Source organism: Sphaerodactylus townsendi, linkage group LG16 (assembly GCF_021028975.2).
Source record: "Sphaerodactylus townsendi isolate TG3544 linkage group LG16, MPM_Stown_v2.3, whole genome shotgun sequence".
NCBI classification, from domain to species: Eukaryota; Metazoa; Chordata; class Lepidosauria; order Squamata; family Sphaerodactylidae; genus Sphaerodactylus; species Sphaerodactylus townsendi.
In genome coordinates, this window is record NC_059440.1 from 2344219 (window position 1) to 2364710 (window position 20492).

The 20492-nt window shown below is 47.1% G+C and overlaps 2 protein-coding genes across 2 annotated transcripts; both read right to left on the reverse strand.

Moving 5' to 3' along the window:
- Positions 1-586: 586 nt before the first annotated feature.
- On the reverse strand, positions 587-3650 carry OMG (oligodendrocyte myelin glycoprotein). The gene is made up of 2 exons (XM_048519312.1): positions 3380-3650; positions 587-2447 (listed from the first exon to the last, which is right to left on the reverse strand). The coding sequence occupies exon 2, from the start codon at positions 2439-2441 to the stop codon at positions 1122-1124; it is 1320 nt and encodes a 439-aa protein (XP_048375269.1). The 5' UTR covers positions 2442-2447; positions 3380-3650; the 3' UTR covers positions 587-1121.
- Positions 3651-15168: 11518 nt separating this feature from the next.
- On the reverse strand, positions 15169-17858 carry EVI2B (ecotropic viral integration site 2B). The gene is made up of 2 exons (XM_048519351.1): positions 17762-17858; positions 15169-16054 (listed from the first exon to the last, which is right to left on the reverse strand). Exon 2 carries the CDS (start codon positions 16027-16029, stop codon positions 15169-15171), a length of 861 nt encoding a protein of 286 aa, XP_048375308.1. The 5' UTR covers positions 16030-16054; positions 17762-17858.
- Positions 17859-20492: the final 2634 nt, after the last annotated feature.

Consider the following 20492-nt stretch of genomic DNA (forward strand, 5'->3'; position numbering starts at 1 on the left):
GTGCCAACATACTGCTTCATGGAGGCCTTGACATGAAGCCTAACGTCAGAATACCTGAGCAGTGATTAAGGACTGACTTTCACACTGGAATGGGACACTTGGGTCTGAAGTGAACTTGCTAAGCCCAGCTTGTGCAGACCATTGTTCAATGTGGCCATTTGTCTGTGCTTTTGAGGTGGCCCTCAGCTTTCAGCAGGCTCCACTGGAATTTGGGATTGTCATTGGGATTATAGCAACACCCCACGGTTAGCATTTATCCCCAGGCGAAGCATCTTTACATGTGCTTAAAAGACATTTAAATGCTATTTCTTTTCATTAAGATGCCCCTAACACAGCGGTTCTCAACCTGGGGGTCAGGACCCCTTTGGGGGTCAAATGACCCTTTCACAGGGGTCGCCTAAGACTCTCTGCATCAGTGTTCTCCATCTGTAAAATGGATCAATGTTAGGGTTGGGGGTCACCACAACAGGAGGAACTGTATTAAAGGGTCGCGGCATTAGGAAGGTTGAGAACCACTGCCCTATGTACATATGCACATGCACATTTAATTAATGCACCGCTCTTATACCTCAAAATAAGAAGCTGGTCAGTTTTAGACAATTTTATTTTTAACCATTTAATCCCTTTTCGCACATCATCTTTTAAGAGGACCAGTACTTTTATGTTACAAGACTCTCGGACTAGCATGTCTGGCAAGGCAAATACATGGATGATACAGGCTGTTCATATTTTTCTTTTCCAGATGTTTAATGACAAAACTATACATAATTGATACATAAAATACTGACTTTGTTTTCATTGTGTGTGTGTGTGTTTGAAGAAAATTAAAAATGTAAATACAAAAAAAGCACATTTCATAAAAAAACCCCATTATATTATTTGATAGAATTAGACTTTTGTGTTATTTGACTCTGACAAAGTTAAGGTAAGTAGGAGCTCGGTTATCAAGACATAATTTTGTGCAGCCTTTTTGTTTAGGAGAAGTTGCTTTTTGTAAGCCCTGTTCCAGGACGGAAATGGGCTTTCTTCTTTTATTTGAACCCTTGTTTGACTCAAGCATTTTTTGTTCCAACCACTTGCTGAGGAGGAATGGTAAAGCAACGGTTCACAAGCACAAGCCTTTAGCCGATTGCCAGCACCACAGCAGTAAGCAAGACTGTGACGAACGGGACTACCTCATAGTGACTTGCTCTGGACTTGCTGTTGGGGTTCACTTTTGTGGCCGATTCGGCTTTCTTTATGGTGAGAGTTGTGCTTTGAGGCCTCTTTGAATAGTTTGTAGGCATTCCACTGGTGATGCTCAAGGTCATCGGAGTCACCGATGTTCCCGCCAGACCCCTTGTGCTTGCATTCACGGAGCTTGTACCTTGCAGATGGATAGTCTGCGTGGCAGCTGCTGCTTCATATGAGTTGAGCTTCTCTGTGCCCGGGTCTTCCGCGTAGAGGATTAGTGGCTTGTCGGTGCTGGGAAATGCCACAGTGTGGCCGGTGGTAGCACTGAGCACACCCTCCTTCGTTCTGAATTGGCGGTGCCCAAGCTGGGCGTGCTCGGTTGTCATTGGAGACCCAGCAGTACCTGCGGCCTTCATAGCCTTTACAAGGAGGTGGTTCTCCCCAGCTGTGGGAGCAGTTGAGGGGGACGTGGCATGTTTCCAAAAGGTGCTGGTTTCACTGGCACAGGGGAGGTCTACGATTGCAGCGCTGGTCTCTGCTGCCCATTTCCGCAAATACGAGAGGGCTTGCTCACCGTCTTCACACGCCCACGGGTTTTTGGAAAATGTGATTAGTTGCAGTTGAGTGAGCTGGTCAAAAGCTTTGTCGGGAATGTGGGTGAACTTATTGTTGTGCAAGTAAAGTTTGGAAAGGTGTGAGAGCCTCACCAGCGTGCCAGGTAGAATTTGCGTTAAGAAGTTGTTGGATAGATCCACTGTTTCTGCGTTGGAAGGAATGTTAGTGGGGACCGTCCAGAGTCTGTTGCTACTGAGGTTGAGGAACTTGAGGTTGCTCAGTGTGTTGTTGATAAGAACGGCCCGTTCCACCATGTTTTCAGACATGTCGAGGACCTTTAGGTTCCACTGGTAAGCTGTGTCCAGCTTTTGGAGAACCTTGACATTGTTGTGTGCAGCATGGATCTCCCAGAGCGACCTGGGCAGGTTAGCCGGCAAGTTCCAGAGCTGGTTATGGGAAATATCCAGGGTCCTCAGATTGGCAAACTGAGCAAGTTGGCTGTTGAGGTCTGCCAGGCGGTTATGAGACAGGTTTAAATAGGTAATGTTGTCCTGAAGTCCATGGGGCAGTGCAGTCAGGTTTCTGCCAGAACAGTCCACCCTTCTGTGGTTTCCTGAGCATGAACACAGAGAAGGACAGACGCCCTGAACAGCTGGTAGGACGAGGAGAAGAGCCAGCAGACAGGGAGATGCCTTGAAGACCGGATTCTCCATGGTTGCCTGGAAGCAAATAACATACAGAAACACCCAATTTATTGCACAGCTGAGGAATGCAATTTGGAGGGGTTGTATGGGCGGCTGTGCATTTTCCCCTTCCCTGCATCGCTGTCTTTCAGTGGAAGTTGCATTTGTATGAAACAAGCACACCTACCTCCATCAGTGTGGCCTGGTCCTCCCTGGGCAAAAAGACAGTTATTTACAAAAGCTCTCTTTATCCTCCTGCCCTGCTGTCTGCTCATCTATTCCTTCCACCCTCCTCTTTCCCCTCCGATGCCAGCTCCCAGTGGTAGCATTCTTCCTAAACTGCTCGTTCCTTCCAAACGTTATACAATGCCTGCTTTCTATTTGCAGGGGTTTGAATCCTGTGTTTATCTTTGGGTTGGTATTCATTCATATTCTCTCTCTCTCTCTCTCTCTCTCACACACACACACACACACACACACACAATTTTTAAAGGGTTGTTTGAGGGAGAGAAAAGAATGGCTGTCTAAAAAGATAGTTTTGAAACCCCTGCATCAATATAAACAGTCTGTTTGCTGCAAGTATGACATAGTTCCAAAGGAAGTCTTTAATTCAGATATAAATCTGGCACTGTTAAGTCACAATTCTTCATGTACGTGACATGACCAGTTCCCCTCCCTGCAATTTCCTCACATTATAGTCATCCTCTCCATTTTTCCTTCACCTGGCAGCCTGTTCGGTGGAACCCCAAATTGTTCAGAGGAGATTCTGTAGCTGTCCCTCAAGCAGGCTGGTTGGGCATGCAAGTTAAGACGACATTTCTGCCTTTTAGAGATTAATATGTTTATATCCTCTCCCTCTGTCTCTGTTGAGGCAGGTGCAGGCCTTAAAAGCAAGCGATTTTAGGGGGGGGGGCAAGGGGAGGCTGGTCCGAAGTGGAGGAGAAAGAGAAGCCGAGCCACTAACTTACCCCAGTCCCTGCTGCAGCCTCAGTGCATCCTTCCTCGGAAAGATAGACCTGCGAAGGTTGTCGGCTCGCTCGTGAGGACAGCCCCGGTTTGCCTGTGGGCTGTGCTTTGCCTCCTCAGCTGCATCGTGCTGCCGTTTCCACGGGCTCCGTGACCACCTGATCAGCGCTCCGTCGGAGGACTGCAGAGCCCCGTCGCTTGGTGCTGACTCAAATTTATCGCAAGGGGTGCACACTCGACAAAACGGGCAGGTTTTTTTAAAAAGCACTTTCCAAACTTCCCTTGGTCTGTTCCTTCTCCTCCTCCTCCCACCCCCCTTCCCTCCCCCACTCCCAGGGGATGAGCCTGGCTGCATTAGGATGCAGCGGGCATTCCTGAGCTGTGCACATAGTATCCAGCCTCGATTTTGGAGTGTTCTTTTTAAAAATCGTTGATGATACTTCAGCCCTTGGGCTGTTTTCTGCTGGTCTTTCCATAATTCTCTGCTTGCTGTGCCTTCGTTTCATGACCACCGTGACTTTCTCAAATGTTAATTATCTGCCTGTGAGATCCTCAACGACAGTTGCCTTACATCTGTGGAGTTGTTAAACAGAGTGTGGGAATGTGCTGTAACAGTTACAGCCGTGGTGGCAAACCTTTGGCACTCCAGATGTTATGGACTACAATTCCCATCAGCCCCTTCCAGAATGGCCAATTGGCCATGCTGGCAGGGGCAGATGGGAATTGTAGTCCATAACATCTGGAGTGCCAAAGGTTCGCCACCACTGGGTTACAGTGTCAGACTAGGAACTGAGAAACTCAGATTCAAGCCTTCCCTACTCAAAAAAAAATCCATGATTCTTAACTATGTTATCTTGGACTAAGAGCCAGTGTGATGTAGTGGTTAAGAGCAGGTGGACTCTGGATTTGATTCTGCACTCCTCCGGATGAGCGGCAGAGTCTTATCCGGTGAACCAGATGTGTTTTTGCACTCCTACATTCCTGCTGGGTGACCTTGGGATAGTCCCGGTTCTTCAGAACTCTCTCAGTCCCACCTGCCTCACAAGGTGTCTGTTGTGGGGAGAGGAAGGGAAAGGAGCTTGGAAGCCACCTTGAGTCTCCTTACAGGAGAAAAAGGGGGTATAAATCCAAACTCTTCTTCTCTTCTGCTTCTAATATCTGCTTTTCAGGGCATGGGAAACCCATCCTCGTTCTCCTAAGTTCCTTAGAGTTTTAAAAGCATGTTTGGGTAGAGTTTATTTTATAAATTATGTAGTGCTGCAAAGAGGCCCAAAGACCATCTAGTCCAGTGATGGCGAACCTTTTTAAGACCGAGTGCCCAAACTGCAACCCAAAACCCACTTATTTATCGCAAAGTGCCAACATGGCAATTTAACCTGAATACTGAGGTTTTAGTTTAGAAAAACCAGTTGGCTCCGAGGTGTGCATTACTTGGGAGTAAGCTTGGTGGTAGTCAGTTGTTTTGCTTTGAAGCAACTGTGCAACTCCTCCAACGGGTAAATCACGACCCTAGGAGGGTTTACTCAGAAGCAGGCCCCATTGCCGGCAACCGAGCTTACTCCAGGTAAAGGATCGCGCTTTAGTTCTTCGCATGAAAATCAGTGGGGCTTAACAGCACTTAACAGGGTTACCTACACTGCTTCCCCAAAACTAGGTCTTAGGTTTAATGCTAATAATTGAGCCCAGCAGCCCAGGCCAGCCTAGGTGGGGGGGGGGGGCTCTGTGCTTGCCCACAGAGAGGGCTCTGAGTGCCACCTCTGGCACCCGTGCCATAGGTTCGCCACCACTGATCTAGTCTGTCCTCCTCCAGATGTTCCATGCATGGCCATGCTTCCCAGCCGTGCCTCTGGCTCACTACCAGTTGAGATCCACATCAGCCACGCTGTCCTGTGCTGGAAGGGTGAACCAGGAGCCGAGGACGCGGCCCCAGGCGGGAACTGCCCGTGTGTTTCGTCAAAGCAAGCCGATCTCAGCCTGTTAGCAGCTGCAGCGTTGTGCAGCCACGTTGAGAATGAATGGCCGAGGCATGTGGGCAATAAGAAAGGCCATGATGCCTAAAAGTTACTGTTCTCCATGTACGATTCTTCCTATAAACTTGGGGGATGATTTCTGTACTTTGACTCCCTTTGCTTGACTAGGATTTTGGATGAGCTTTGGGGATGGAAGTGGGGAGTTTTCTATGCCCCTTGGAGCGTCCTCTGCCCCAGCGGGCTCCCTGGTTCTGCACTGCTGTTCTCTCTCTCTCTTTTTCTCTGAGAGGCCGAAACGCCCCCTTCTGATCTACTGCATTTTTTCCAATTTACTGTTAGCTGATACTGGTTAATTCTAGCTGAAGCCTACCACCAGTTCTGACATATTTTAAATCATTTGGAATGCTATATATACAAAAATGGGGGACCCACAAGAACTTGCAGGGTGGACCTCATTTCCCCTCTATTTCTACTTTCTTTTCCCCAAGAAGCCCCCAGACCTTCTCTCTGACTCTTGTTTCCTTCTCTGCTTCCTACTTACTAACCAGTCCACCTTAACCTCCTATGCCATCAGGAGCAGCAATGGCATAGGAGGTTAAGAGCTCGTGTACCTAATCTAGAGGAACCGGGTTTGATTCCCAGCTCTGCCACCTGAGCTGTGGAGGCTTATCTGGGGAATCCAGATTAGCCTGTGCACTCCCACACACGCCAGCTGGGTGACCTTGGGCTAGTCACAGCTTCTGGGAGCTCTCTCAGCCCCACCCACCTCACAGGGTATTTGTTGTGAGGGGGGAAGGGCAAGGAGATTGTCAGCCCCTTTGAGTCTCCTAGAGGTGCCCAATCCCAGGACTTAAATCCCATGCGTGAATGCACAAGCACTTTTGGGGGCAGGAGTGTTTTGAGCTGGGACTGTGGTGTGCTCCTATCCCCGTCGTGGTTGGCACGGTGCAAGAGATCACCTTGGATCTGCAGTCCCCTCTGGAGTCCATGGCATGCTTCCCACCGTGCTGCATATGATTGCAGCCTCTCCAAAGCTTTCCTGCAGCACAGGCCTCCCCGACTGTCAGGGTGACAGAAATGGAGAATCATCATCGTTTTGTTAAGGACGGCTGTTCCTCCTCAGAACAGCATGTGCCCCCAAACGCTCTGTTCCTCCTCCAAGCAGCATATGCCCCCAAACATTAGAAAGTGGTATATTGTTTTCGTTGGGGCCATTGAAAACTTGCAGATTGTTTTACATTCAGGCAATTCGTTCACAATTGGAATTGTTTTAGGAACAGATGCTAGCATTTCCTTTTTTCTTCTTTTTTTTTTTTGCATTTCAACTTGTGATCTCAAATGTAAAAGCCCTGATGGATCAAATCCAGAGGTGGGATCCAGCAGGTTCTCACAGGTTCCCGAGAGTAGGGTACTAATTATTTGTGTGTGCCGAGAGGGGGTTACTAATTGGTGATTTTGCCACGTGATTTTTGCCTCAGTTACGCCCCTCCCCTTAGCAGCAGCGTGCAGAACTTGAAGCAGTCTAGCAGGAGGTGCACCGGCGTGCTTGGCTTGAAGCCTCGCCTGCATGGCATTAGATTTCCCCTTAAGGGACCGGCTGCCTGGCGGCTGCGTCCCACTTACCACAGCAGCCCATGGAATGCCCCGCCCCTGTCGTGCCCTACCCAGTCCCATTGGCGCTATGCCACAGTTTGAATCCCACCCCCATGGGAACCTGTTACTAAAATCTTTGGATCCCACCACTGATCAAACCAGTAGTCCACCTAATTCAGCATCCTGTGGCCTGTGATGACCCCGGAAGACCCCCAAGCTGGGTATATAACAGCAGAGTGTCCCTTCCTCTGGTGTTGGTCCTGGTACCTCGTGCTTGACATTACACTGCCTCTGTACAAGGGGGCTTCATTCCCTGCTGACATGACTAATGAGAACTTGGGCCCAAAGCGGGCATCTGGTTCAGCACCCCATTTCCCAGAACAGGCAACCAGATGCCCTAGAAAGCCCACAGGAGGGGGCACAAAATCAAAACCTTCCACTGCTTGTTGGCCCCCCCCCCCCCCCCCCAGCACGTGGAGGTTCCATTAGAAGAAGAAGGAGAGAAGAGTTTGGATTTATATCCCCCCTTTCTCTCCTGCAGGAGACTCAAAGGGGCTGACAATCTCCTTGCCCTTCCCCCCTCACAACAAACACCCTGTGAAGTAGGTGGGGCTGAGAGAGCTCCGAAGAGCTGTGACTAGCCCAAGGTCACCCAGCTGGCATGTGTGGGAGTGCCCAGGCTAATCTGAATTCCCCAGATAAGCCTCCACAGCTCAGGCGGCAGAGCTGGGAATCAAACCCGGTTCCTCCAGATTAGATACACGAGCTCTTAACCTCCTACGCCACTGCTCATCATGGCCATTGGTGTGATGGGCCTTGATCTCCACAGGCCCAGTATGCATCATTGGAAGAAGTGCTTTCTTTTATCTGTTTTGATATTCTCACAACCATAGACAGACATTCTTGCACATTATAAGCTCTTAAACCTCTTCTGGACCCTTCGGTGTGCGTTGTGCATCCCAGCAGAGATCATTTTACTTGGGCAGTGTTGAAAGTGCTCCTCGTTTTACTCTTGTTGGCTGCTGTTCATGCTGCAGTGCTGACAACCGGCCGCATCTAATTCTGGCACACGAAGGCATGACAAAGTGGATAATTAGCATCCACCTCCCTTCCCAGATCCTGTCCTTAGATACACCTGAGGTGTGTAATTCCTTGAAAAGGGCATTCCTTGGAGGCAGCTGAAGGAGTAGGGTGATTACATAAATTATTCCGATTGCCAGTGAAGCAGGCATACTCTGAACTCTGCTTTTAGGGTTAAGACTTCAGGGACAGCAGAAAAAGAAACTTTTTTCACCCTTCAAACATACCAGTTTAGTCCAAAACTTAGTTGAATCATGCCCAGGCACCAGTTTTGTAGACCTGCTAAGTGAAGAGCAGCTGTTATTTTAAGGTGAAGGCTTCTAAATGACTAAGAAGTATGAACTGGAAAATACCTACGGGACCACATTACCCCTTATGTCCCACATAGGTTGCTGAGTTTGGCGGCGGCAGAGCTGCTGGAGATCCCTGGGCCTGCGACGATGCGGCTGGCCTCGACCCGGGCCAGGGCCTTCACGGCTCTGGCCCCTGCCTGGTGGAATGCTCAACCTCCAGCTGTCCGGGCCTTTCGGGACCTTGGTGAGTTCTGTAGGGCCTGTAAGACGGAGCTATTCCACCGGGCTTTTGGAGGGGCCGGCCGCAGTTCCACCGCCCCCCACTGAGGCTGCCTGTTTTTCCATCTTGGTTGGGCCCTGATTCCATCTTGGTTGGTCCCTGCGTACCCCCTACCCCTTTTGGCCTTTAGATCGGGCGCCTGTTTTTAACAACTTCTGTTGTTTTAATTTGTATTTATTTCTAGAAATTGCTGCTTAAGTTTTTAATGGGTTTAAGTTATATTTTGTACTGATTTGCCGTCTAGAGAACAGCCATACTGTGAGCCGCCTCGAGCCCTTCGGGGGTGAGGCGGCCTATAAATCCAACAAACAAACAAATAAATAAATAAAATTCTGAACTGTGTGTGGGATGTAGGATTTCCTCCTCCTCTATCTGTCACAGACACCCCATCAAAATGTCTTGCAATTTTGAGGTCTTTGAACACTCGCAGGCTTTACAAATCTAATCAAATCAGATGACTCTTTAGTCATCTAAAGATGCACATCAAGCAGTTATGATTCGTGGGGCTGATAAAAAGGATGCCACGACCCTTCTGTTCTTATGCAGGGTATAACCAACAGTCCAGAGATTTATTTCCTGCCATACAAGTCATGAGTAATGAGAGAGATGAAGGTACAAAGACTAACTCCTTCTTCTGTTATTCTCCCACACTGGACTCCAAAGGTCTACTTCCTCTGAATGTGGAGGTTCCACTTAGAAGTCACAGCCTTTGCGGGAAATTGATGGGACTCTGTTAAAGTCTTCTAAATTAGGGTGCAGTACAAGACCCTGTTCCATTCAAAAAAGACAGTAAAGGGTTTGCTGACCCATATATGATCCTAACTAAACAGCTTGAGAACTTGATCATCTCCAGATCTTATGCAGACCTGGAGTAGAGCTGTATGACATGTATAGGTAACACTCTGATGCTTACCTGGAATGCTAGTGTTCCTTGGTAGCCTATGAAACTGTTACGATGCCCACATCTGCGTACTGTTATGCACACCACTTTCACTGGTGTTTATAATTAAAGCCTTTTTTTTAAAAGTGAAGATAACCAAAATGCTCTTTGGGAATGTGCTCTCTTAGGGTGAGATTGTCTGTGCACTCCTCCCAGTTCTTTCTTTAACTATGAGGGTAATAGTGGAAAGTTCCACCATATCACAGATGTACGGAGACTCCATAGAGCCGTGGTGGCGAACCTTTGGCACTCCAGACGTTATGGACTACAATTCCTATCAGCCCCTGCCAGCCTGGCCAACTGGCAGGGGCTGATGGGAATTGTAGTCCATAACATCTGGAGTGCCAAAGGTTCGCCACCACTGCCATAGAGTTTTAAAGGCATTCAGATGTGGTCTGCCATTGCTTGCCTCGCCATAGCAACCCTGGACTTAGTGGTTTCCCACCCAGGTACTAACCATGACCAACCCAGCTTAGCTTCAGAGATCTGATGGTACCAGACTAGCCTGGTTTATCCAGATCAGTGGTCCTGGCTTACCATTGTTGATTCATGGAAAGTACCTTGATTCCTGCTCTTATTTCTGTCTCCTCTTTTGGGGGGTTCTTGTATTTTCTTTATTAATATTTATTAATTAATTTATTAGTATTGTCCATGATCTTGAGAAATTGGTAAAATCCTGTTTTGAGAACAGTTCCCGGGAAGGACCGTGTCTCTGAGGCAGCACCTGAGCTTTGCAGGCAGAAGGTCCCAGACTCAGCCCCCAGCATCCCAAGTTAAAAGGAGCGTCTACTAGGCAATTAGAAATACCTCTCTTTAGGAGTCCCTGGAGTAGAGCTGTAAAATTTCTGGGAATTGTGAAGCTGTGGGGCAAGACCCTGCCTTTTTCCTTTTTCCCCCAGAAAAATTCCCAGAAATCTTAAGAAAAACTGAAATATATGCATCATCATCATCATCATCATCATCATCATCATCATCATCATCATCATCATCATCATCATCATCATCATCATCATCATCATCATCATCATCATCATCATCAATTCGATTTGATAAACCGCCCTACCCCCGAAGGGCTCAGGGCGGTGTACAACAAAACAACAACAACCATAACGGAACAAATCGAATAACCCCAGTTAAGATACAAATCTTAAAACTATAGCAGCAGCACCCCACAATAAGTAGTTAATAATTAATAATAGGGGGCGTCTGGCATCACACCCCGGTGATCAAAACCTGGGAGTGGACAAATTCTTGGAGGGGGCTGGCAGATGGTCAGATGGTCAGGTGCACAGCCAGTAAACAGGGCAATGAGAGGGGCGGAATCAGCCCCTTACTGCCCTATCAAACCTAAACGATTGGGTGTGAGGGGGGAGGTCAAAGATGGACAGGAGAGGAGGAGGAGGGCTTGGGAACAAGGAGCTGTCCCCACGTCCAACTTCAGTTTCTTGAGCAGGTTCTTCCCCCAAACTCTCTCGATTTCGAATACCTTTAATGGCATATGAATAGTTTATCATTAACATTGCAAGATAATAACAGCCTTTACAACTTCTGACGAGTCAAAATAACACCATTTAAAAATTTAGCCACCGCTTCCGACAGCTCGTAGTTGTGGCTGTTTAAAAGATATATAACCTTCTGTTCATCTGCAATGCCTTCACTTCCATGCAGGAAGGGGATTATGTGCTTCTTCCTACCTATCTCATAAAAAGGACAATTCAACAGCATGTGAGATACTGTTTCCACAGAACCCATGCCACACGGACATTTCCTTTCTTTATGTAGAATTCCAAGTTGGCATCCAAGGCTAAAGGAAGAAGGCAGGGCATTACACCTAGCTAAGGGGATTGCTCTACGCCACCGGGCCTCAACCAGGAGATAAAGGTACCGGGCTACAATTCATCTATCCACAGGTATTCCCAGAGAGATCGGGGAACAGGTTTTATTAGCTTCCTCTAGCATCTGTTGAAACTCTCTTATCAAAAAGTCTCTTCTTGATAGCCCCAGAGACCTCCTGCTCTGTTAACATTAGCAGATCCTCCAAGGAAATGCGCAACTCATTCAGTTTGGCTTCGATTTTAACCCACCACTGGGTTGTGTGGAGGATGGAGCGTCCCTGGGATGTATAGTCCAGTTCTTCCCCCAGTGTTTGCTCAGTTCCCCCTCTGCAATTGCCGAGATCCTTCTCCTAGTCTCAGCTACTGATGCATCAGCTTCTGGGGCTGACTGGAGGTTGCTGCTTGTCTTGCCTGCAAAATAGCAGATGTTTGAGCTGTGCTGGGTCTTATCTCTGTTGGACACGGTGGACAGGGATGTGTCGTCAACAAAACAGGTAGGTAACAAGGCGGTTTGTGCAGGTCCAGAAGAAAATCAGTTGGGTATTTTGAATCCATTTTATTTCTTATCATTTACTAAAATAGTCTTCAGGGAGGTTTACATCAAAGCAAATGCCACAGTAAAATCATAAAAGTAAAACATGCACACAAAATAGCCCCAAAAACCTGACAGCTTTAGAAGAATCAATCTTCCCCAGAGCCCACCGAAGGAGATTCGTTTTATCCTCCCACCTCTGCCCCCATGTGAACACTATCAGCAAGGAAGCCAGTCAAAAGCGCCTAGTTGGGACTTCTCACGGCTTTCTGAAAAGATCTGGCCTCGTATAGCCACACATTGAAAGATGCCCCAGCCCCAACTGAGTTTCGTAGCAGAGGGGAGATTTGCACCAGGGTCTCTTCAGTACACTAACTGCCATATTACAGTTGGTCTATAAATTTAACATATCCAGACTTGACTTGGAAACATTTCACCATCAATTCTTAATCTTCTGTGGTGCTTAATTTTCATGTGTGCACACTTGCTCTCTTTCCATGTCTTTCTCTCACGTGTGTGTGTGTGCGCGCACACACACACACACCCCCTCTGCAAGGGAGAGTAGATTAAATAAACCACACTGTCCCAGTTTCCTGTCAAATATTATATCAGCCTCACTACAGGAATACCTTAATATGGCTCTTGACTTTGTATTCTTCCGTCGTGTGCCCTGTGCAGCCGTCCCACTGGTGTTCTTGCTGTCGAAAGCTGCAAAGTGTTCTTTGTACATTAGTTGGAAAGGCAAAGATTAGCAGCACCATCAGAGCATAAATATTCCATTATTTGTGTTCTTTATTTTAAAAAGTAAAATAAAAAGCTCAAGGCAACTTGCAGCATCATTTTAAAAAAAGCATTCAAGTGCCAGTCATCTTGGCAGTGCCGCAAAAGTCCTCCCATGCCCACCTCACCATTGTATCAATGGGCGCTACAGCAGGTTTTGAAGCAAGCCTTTATTGGCATAAACAGTACAACAATAATAAAAACAGATTAAAAAGCATATACAATACAGGATATCCATGTTAGGATGAAGGAAATCTACTGGCATTTAATAATTTCCAGGAGAAAGTCTGCCACTGTCATACAGAGAGAAGGATCAGGGTTGTCCAACAAGTAGTGTAATCTAATTAAATCGGGGAGATCTGGTAAATATAAAGGAGTGAGATTCACATACTTGGATCTGATTTCCTTGAATCTGAGACAGTGTAGTAATTGGTGGGCCAGAGATTCAACTGAGCCATCGCTGCATGGGCACAATCTTTTAGTCTTTTCTTGCTTATTAAATCTGCCATGTAACAAGGCAGAAGGCATAACATTAAACCTGGCGAGAGCATTATGGCTCTCAACTTTGAACCAGGGTTTATTAAGCAATACAGGTATTGTGCCAGCTAGTGGCCCATTCAAATGGGAGAGAAAAAATACAAGGGAGGGAGCCACGTTTTCTTGGCTCGCGGTGATTAGGGTAGAAGAACTCTCCTGTCCCAATAGTTGACCTTTTAATTTTACCTATAAGCTTCTATGGAATGGGACAAAGGAGCCAAAGGAGTGAATCAACTGACAGTCCAATAGAAACAATTTTTTCTTCAATTATGGAGAAAACCAGGGGTTGGGAGAATGGGTGTCCAGAAGAGCGAGGCGGTGGACCAGGGAGTTACAGTCGAGAAGAAAATGAATTAGCATGGCCAGAGAATCTAAAAGTCCCCTCAGCCAGCAGCTGGCTGATTCCAAGGAGTTTTGACCCTAACTCCAGACAAAGAGAGGCTGCATAGGGCACACAATTTGGGAGTCCAATTATATTGTGAAAAAATTTGGATTGAAGAGAATTCAAGGGAGTGGTTAATAGCTGGAATCCAAATTGGGTAAAAGAAACAATACTCAGGCTGACTTTGGCATTGAAAGAATTTGAAGGGCAGGAGGGATAAAGGGAGTGGCCACTGCTGTAAAAAGAAATGTAGTAGATGCTGACATACTATTAGATGTAGCAACTAGGAGAAGCTGACCTTCCCTCCTGGAGTTTGCCCATGAAAGGTTAAAGGAGAATGAGAGGCCAAGGTATTTATAGCACTTAACCTGTTCAATTTGGGTGCTTTTCATTGCCCATGTGAGCTTCTTAAAGCGCCTAGAGAAGACCAATACCTTGGTTTTTTCATAATTAATTGTCAGTCTGTTGGATTCACAGTAATCCACACAGCGCTTCATTAAGCGTCTGAGGCCAACTGCTACAGCAGGTGGTGAGAGGATTTCGTGTCACATCCTTTCTATTGCAAGGATGGTAAAGATGAAATCCACATACAAAGGTATAATTTCCTGTGGCTTCCAAAGGCAAAAAGTCACCGTGGTGATTTTTTAAAACAAAGATTGGCTGAGGTGAATGTACACTAAGGTTGCTGCAAACCAATTTCTAGATGTACAGTAAATTGGCCGTGCTTCAGAATAGCAAGTTGCATAGTCCCCCAAAGGGAAGAGCAATCTTGACATGATCCTGGGTGCTACTCCAGGATCTAGGATGAGGTGGAATGATGGTCAAACCATTTGAGAACAGGGATCAAATTTGTCTGGCATGAAAACGGAAAAGCTGCCCAGAAAGTTCAGTTTGTCTGTGCTTAATTTCAAACCGGGAAGAACAGACAAGCTGAAAGGGAGAGTCGAGAAGGGTAATTTGCTTTGCCGTGCTCAAATCCACCATCGCAGAAGTGCAGATAAAATGCATTCTGCAGGTCAGGAAAGATATAAGCAATCCGAGAGGATGCCAATGCAGATTACTGGCAGAAGCAAAAAGGCTCCTTTAAAAAAAACAAACCCAGGAGTACCTCTTGGTCAACAAGTGAATAAAACAGAAAGGAGCTGAAGCTCGCGGTCAGTACAAATATCAGCTGATATTACAGTGGTAGTTAAACAGAACCTCCTTGGACAGAAGCAGTGTTGCTGTACATTGGGGTGGCAAGGTAGACAGCAGCTGCCGGTGTGCCTCCTGGAGGCAACTGGTTGGCATGCTGCTGGAAACTGGATACTGACCTAGCTGGACCTTCTAATCCCATGGTGGCGAACCATGCTGGCAGGGGCTGATGGGAATTGTAGTCCACAACATCTGGAGTGCCAAAGGTTCGCCACCACTGTTCTAATCTGACCCCACAGGTTTCTTTTTATGTCCTAGTAAGCAACAGCGAAAAAAGCTACAGGCAAACAGTAGTAAATGATGATGCTGGCCTCTTCAAGTTCTGAAAGGGCTTTGGAACGGGGCAGGTGGCCTTTGCCTCAGTAGAGTCCGGTCTCAGAAAAAATCTTTAGGTGGCAGCGGGAGTGGCGATGCCTCCTCTGGATTTCCACAAGAGGGGTCAGGTGGTGCTGGACACAGCGCCTCTGCAGGCAGATGAAATGGAAAAGGCCCAGGGCCGTTTGGACAGGGGTCCTCACTGACTTCACCAACCCAGCTGGGTGGAGGGGGCAGGTTGGCGAGTTCTGGGAAGAGATCGCCCGGCGGGAGTGGAATGTTGGTCAGGCTGCTTGGTCCACACGAGGCCGGAGTCTGCAGGCTTGTTGAAGAAGAACTGGAATTCTCTGTTGCCGTGGGGCTCGACTGGCTGCTTCTTTTATCAGCCCCATTTGCAGATGGATCACTCAGGCTTTGCGCGGGTTCAGATGGTGGACCCTCAACGTTTTCCAGCAGCAGTGTGTTCTTCGTAAACTTCCAAGGCAAGACAGAGAGGATGGAGGCGCGCTTTGAGCTTTGCATGAGTTCTTTGTCGGTGGCGATTTCTATCGCGTCTCCATCTGCAAATGGGGAACGGCCGGCCCAGTGTGGATCTGCAAGATCTGTCCTCCGTAACCTCTTCCATAGGAAGATGCTGACAATGGCAACTATCATACCCACCAAGATAATACCAGTCACCACTGCCCCTATTATGTGCCCATCTTGAGATTTGTTTTCTTGTGCTGTAGTGGGTGTAACAGTGGGCACTGGTGGCCCTTCATTTTTGACAGTGTCTTTGTCCCTGAGGTCCGTTCTTACAGTGGTGGGTGCCTGGAAAGTGGCTGGAAGGGAAAATGTTGGTGTCCCCTTGATCTCAGCAGAAAGGGGGCTACACCACAGTTGTCCATAGAAAAAAATGAGAATGACGTAATGGATGTCCATTTTGATCTTATGCTGACGAACTCTTCTGTGATTTATGAAAACAAAAAAGGCAATTAATGCTCAGACAATTAATGTTCATGTTCTCCCAAAGGGCATGCTGGAGTTTGGGTTACAGCATGGATTCAGTGGTGGGATCCAAAAGTTTTAGTAACATGTTCCCATGGTGGTGGGATTGGCATAGCAAAGCGCCAGTTAAGGGCTGGAAGTGCGGAGACGACGGTGGTGATGGCCGAGAGGGCATTCCGGGGGCGGGGCATTAATAATTTCTCTGTTACTGTAAAAAACTCTTATTGTAAAAAAAAAAGTTCCTAATTTCGAGCTGGTATCTTTCTGTCCATAATTTAAACTCATTATAGCAAGTCCTATCGTCTACTGCCGACAGAAACAACTACTTCTCCTCTAATTGACTGCCTATCAAATACTTAATACTTTCAAATACTTAATTTTGTTTCTAGAAATCAAAAGAAGGAGACTTTCCTGAAACAAAGAACTTTACCCTATTTCTGAAACATGTTTTTAAAACAGCCCAACAGGGAGAATTATCCCGTTTTCTACCTTTGCTAATCAGCCACATAGGAAACAACAGGACTTTGTGATTTTTGGACCTAATGGAATTTCTAACGGAAAAGCAGACCCAATTAGCAACCCCCTCTCGGCACACACAAATAATTAGTAACCCACTCTCGGGAACTGGTGAGAACCTGCTGGATCCCACCTCTGCCTGGCTTCATTCGTTTCTTGCTGCAACACTCAGAACTGAACATACACAGACCGTCTATCTTGGGGCAGTTGTCTACTCTGAGCGGCTGTGGATCTCCAGGGTCCTCCAGAGCAAAGGGAGATCCCTCCCTGGAGTGCCTTTCACTGCAGGGGCCAGAGGCTGAGCCTGCAGCGCTCCGTGCTAAGCCTCAGCCCTTTCCCTATAGCCAAGTCGCCCTTCTCTGAGGAAGCAAGGGCCAGTTTCCACTGCAGACTTGTTTCCAGTGCAAGGGATAGTGGGAGTCTGAATTGTGCAAAATGATGTCTTTATCTGGGAAACCCCAAAATGTGAACCTTAATAAGCATATCTGAGAACTTTGTATAGATCCTTCCCCTGCCCCTCTCCATGTCCAGTGTTACGTTTGTTTTGTTTTGTTTTTTGCATGGTTTGAACTGCATCAGGCCCTGGAAGGGTTTGGGGGATATAATGGGTCCCATCAGAATTTCCCAAACTTCTGTTAGTGGGGACATACTTTTTTCCCCTGAATGAGAGCTGCAGACACATCTCAAAAGGTTTTCTTTTAGAGCATATCAGTGCGAACATTGCATATTTATTTCTCTTCTGAATGTGCCTTTGGGTTGGAAGGAGTCCAGCCCAGAACAGATTCATACAGAGACAGAATGGGCCTCCTCCTCCGAGGCAGCTAATTCTTCCATGTCTCCGCATCTGAGGTGATTGAATGATCTTATTATACCCAGTGCTGTTTGCTCCTCACCAGAGAAAGCGCAGAGCCTCGTGCCTCCTCAGGCTTTAATCAGAGACCTGAGAAATTTACTTTTGTTAGGGCACCAACTTTGAATGTGGTTGAGAGAAAAAAGCCTTCCCGTTTTTGGGCCCCTTTAAATCTCTAGTGTGGCCGAACATGCTGCTTTAAACTGAAAGCAAGCGGCAGGTTCTTCCAGACCAGTTTGTCGCTCCCACCAGTTGCCCGCCTTTTTCTACTAAAAGAAGCAGTAATAAAGTCTGTCTTACCTGGGTGATGATGTCTCCTGCACTAACCCGCTTCTTGTTTTTAAGTTCACGTTTTCCTATTTCAAGAGTGAGGAAGTGAACACACAGCAAACGGGTGTCAAACTGTGAGCGGCTTTCGCGTTGCAGAAGAATACTATTTTCAGATAAAGAGGAAGTGTGCTGCCCTTCAGTGCTGCAGGAACTATCAAGTCAAAGGGTGACTGAAGGGCCTGGATGTTAGCGTTTGCAGAAACAAAAGCTGCCTCTGGGGATGGGATAGCTGATCCGTGTCAGTCAGGGGTGTGAATGTGTACAGGGTGGTGGGATGTGCTGGCCGGTCACAGCTAACAGATGCTGGGGTTCCGGTGGGGTTTCCGGTGGGGGAAGACGCTCCGCAAGCGGCGGAGAGTTGGAGTTTGCCGTTCTCCTCCTTTTTGGGGCTCGAAACTAGGAGCTTCTAAACTGGAGGGCTTCTAAACTCAAGTAAAAAAGGCAAGGCTCATCTGTGGAGTCCGAGGTTGTAGGCGAGGAGCGGCAGGCAGCGCTTGGGAGAGACCGGAGGAGTCTTGCGCGATGGGAGAGGCAGCAATGACCTTCTCCATTTTCCAAAACTTGGGAGGCGCGCATGGCGCTCAGAGCCGTGAAGTCATAGTAGCGGGAGTTTTTTCAAACTGAGGAAGGCGGCAAGAAGGCGAGTCCCGGTTTCATCGGAGGTTCCCTCAAGCCTGCGACAGCGTCTCCAACCCCCCCCCCCCCCTCTCCATAGCGTCTTAACGTCTCAACTCTTCAACTCAAGCCATTAGGTTTTAGCTTCCCGGTCCCCAGGAAGGGATGGCTGCTTGAGAGGAGAACTGCTGCGGCTGGTTGCTTTCCCTCGATGTAGTGTGGATGTTTTGTGTTTGTGTTTTTTGTGCTGTGTTTTTGTGCTTGCTTAGAAGCATGCTACGTGGAGCAAAAGGAGTTTTATAATTGACATGAGTCTTAATACAAATTGGACTAGAAATGTGAAATGGCTATTCACGAGGAAGATTTCATATGTCTTCACAATATACCGGCAGAGGCAGCTAGGACCCCAGGGGAACCCCTGGATTACAATTCCTGGTAGGGAGGTTGAGAGGCAGTGAGGGATAGGGAAAGGGAGGAAGAAGAAGGCGCCGGGCTGGTGTTTTTACTAAGCTGGGAAAGGTGTAGTTTTCAAGTCTGCACTTCCAAGCATTTTTTCTTACTAATGCCACGATCTCTCTTAGCAACAAAATGGATGAATTAAGGCTACAAATTGTAGAAGAGCAGATTTTGGCAAGAACAGCTGTGTTTTATTAATTACAGAAACCTGGCTTCACTCACACATTCCCGATTCAGCAGTTGAACTATCTGGTTTCACTTCTTTCCGGCAGGACAGAAGTAGTAAAGATTCTGGGAAGCATAAAGGAGGGTTTAAATCTCTATGTGAACAAAGCTGGTGGTGCACTAATGCAAGCATCACCAGGGGTCACTTGCTCAAAGGGATTTGGAAAGGTATGACTATTAGATGCAGACCCATATATCCTGCCACGGGAGTTTAGTGTGGTTATACATCATTTGCAGTATACATTCCACCCTGATGCTAATGCTGCCATAGCTTTGAGCTCTCTGTATAACATTGTTGAAAACCAGCAGAAAAAGCATCCTGATGGCTGGCTGCTCATTATAGAGGGAGGAGACTTTAATCATACTAATTTAAAAACAGATTGCTCCCCTAAACTCTACCAGCATGTCAGGTGCTTGCCCCACTAGAGGAGCCAATACATTGGATAAAAGTGTATACCAACATCAAAGGATGCCTACAAGGTGATACAGTTACACCACACTTGGGTCCAGTCAGACCATTTATCACTGTTTCTGGCACCAGCATATATTCCACTTGGGAGGCCCGGGTGTTGCCTGTAATAAAGACTGTAAAATCCTGGCCTGATGATGCCTCTAAACTTCCACTTTCAAGATTGTTTTGAGAGACAACAAATTGGGATGTTTTCTACCACCCAGATCTGGAGGAGTATACCACTGCACTGTTCTGAGTTATATCACCCACTGCACAGACACTCTTACACTGTGTATAAGCGCATCCGGATTTACTCCAACCATAAACCCCTGGATGACAAAGGAGGAGGTTCCAGCGACTTTTGCATGACAGGAATATTGCTTTCAGATCTGGTGTTGATGAGAGGAACCAAAGTATAGTGCTTGGCGAGAGCCAGTCTCAAGAGAGGCATTCGACAAGCCAAGATGAGTTATAGAGAGAAAAAATTGAAGATTATTTTAATAACAACATGAGGCAGGTGTGGCAGGGAATTCAACAAATTACCAACCATAAACCAAACAATGACATTTTTTTTCTGTGGATGGGGAGTTCTTCTCTCTGGCCGAGGAGGAGCTAAATCCCACTTTTGCCCGCTTTGAAAACAGGTCTATCAGAAGGAGATGACACACAGCCACCAGGTGATTGCAGCTCACACCTCACTGTGGAGGAACATGAGGTGAGGCAAGTTTGAGGCGCTGTGAATCCAAGGAAGGCTGCTGGACGGGATGGTATTCCCGGTTACAGTGTTAAAGGAATGCGCTAACCAACTGGCTGGTGTTTTTTTACTGGGATCTTTAATGCGAGTCTTTATCCCAGTCCACCATTCCATCTTGTTTGAAAGCTTCCACCCATTGTTCCCACCTACTGCAAAGAGATTTCCTGCTGACAATCTTCAGGATTATAAACCAGTGGCAC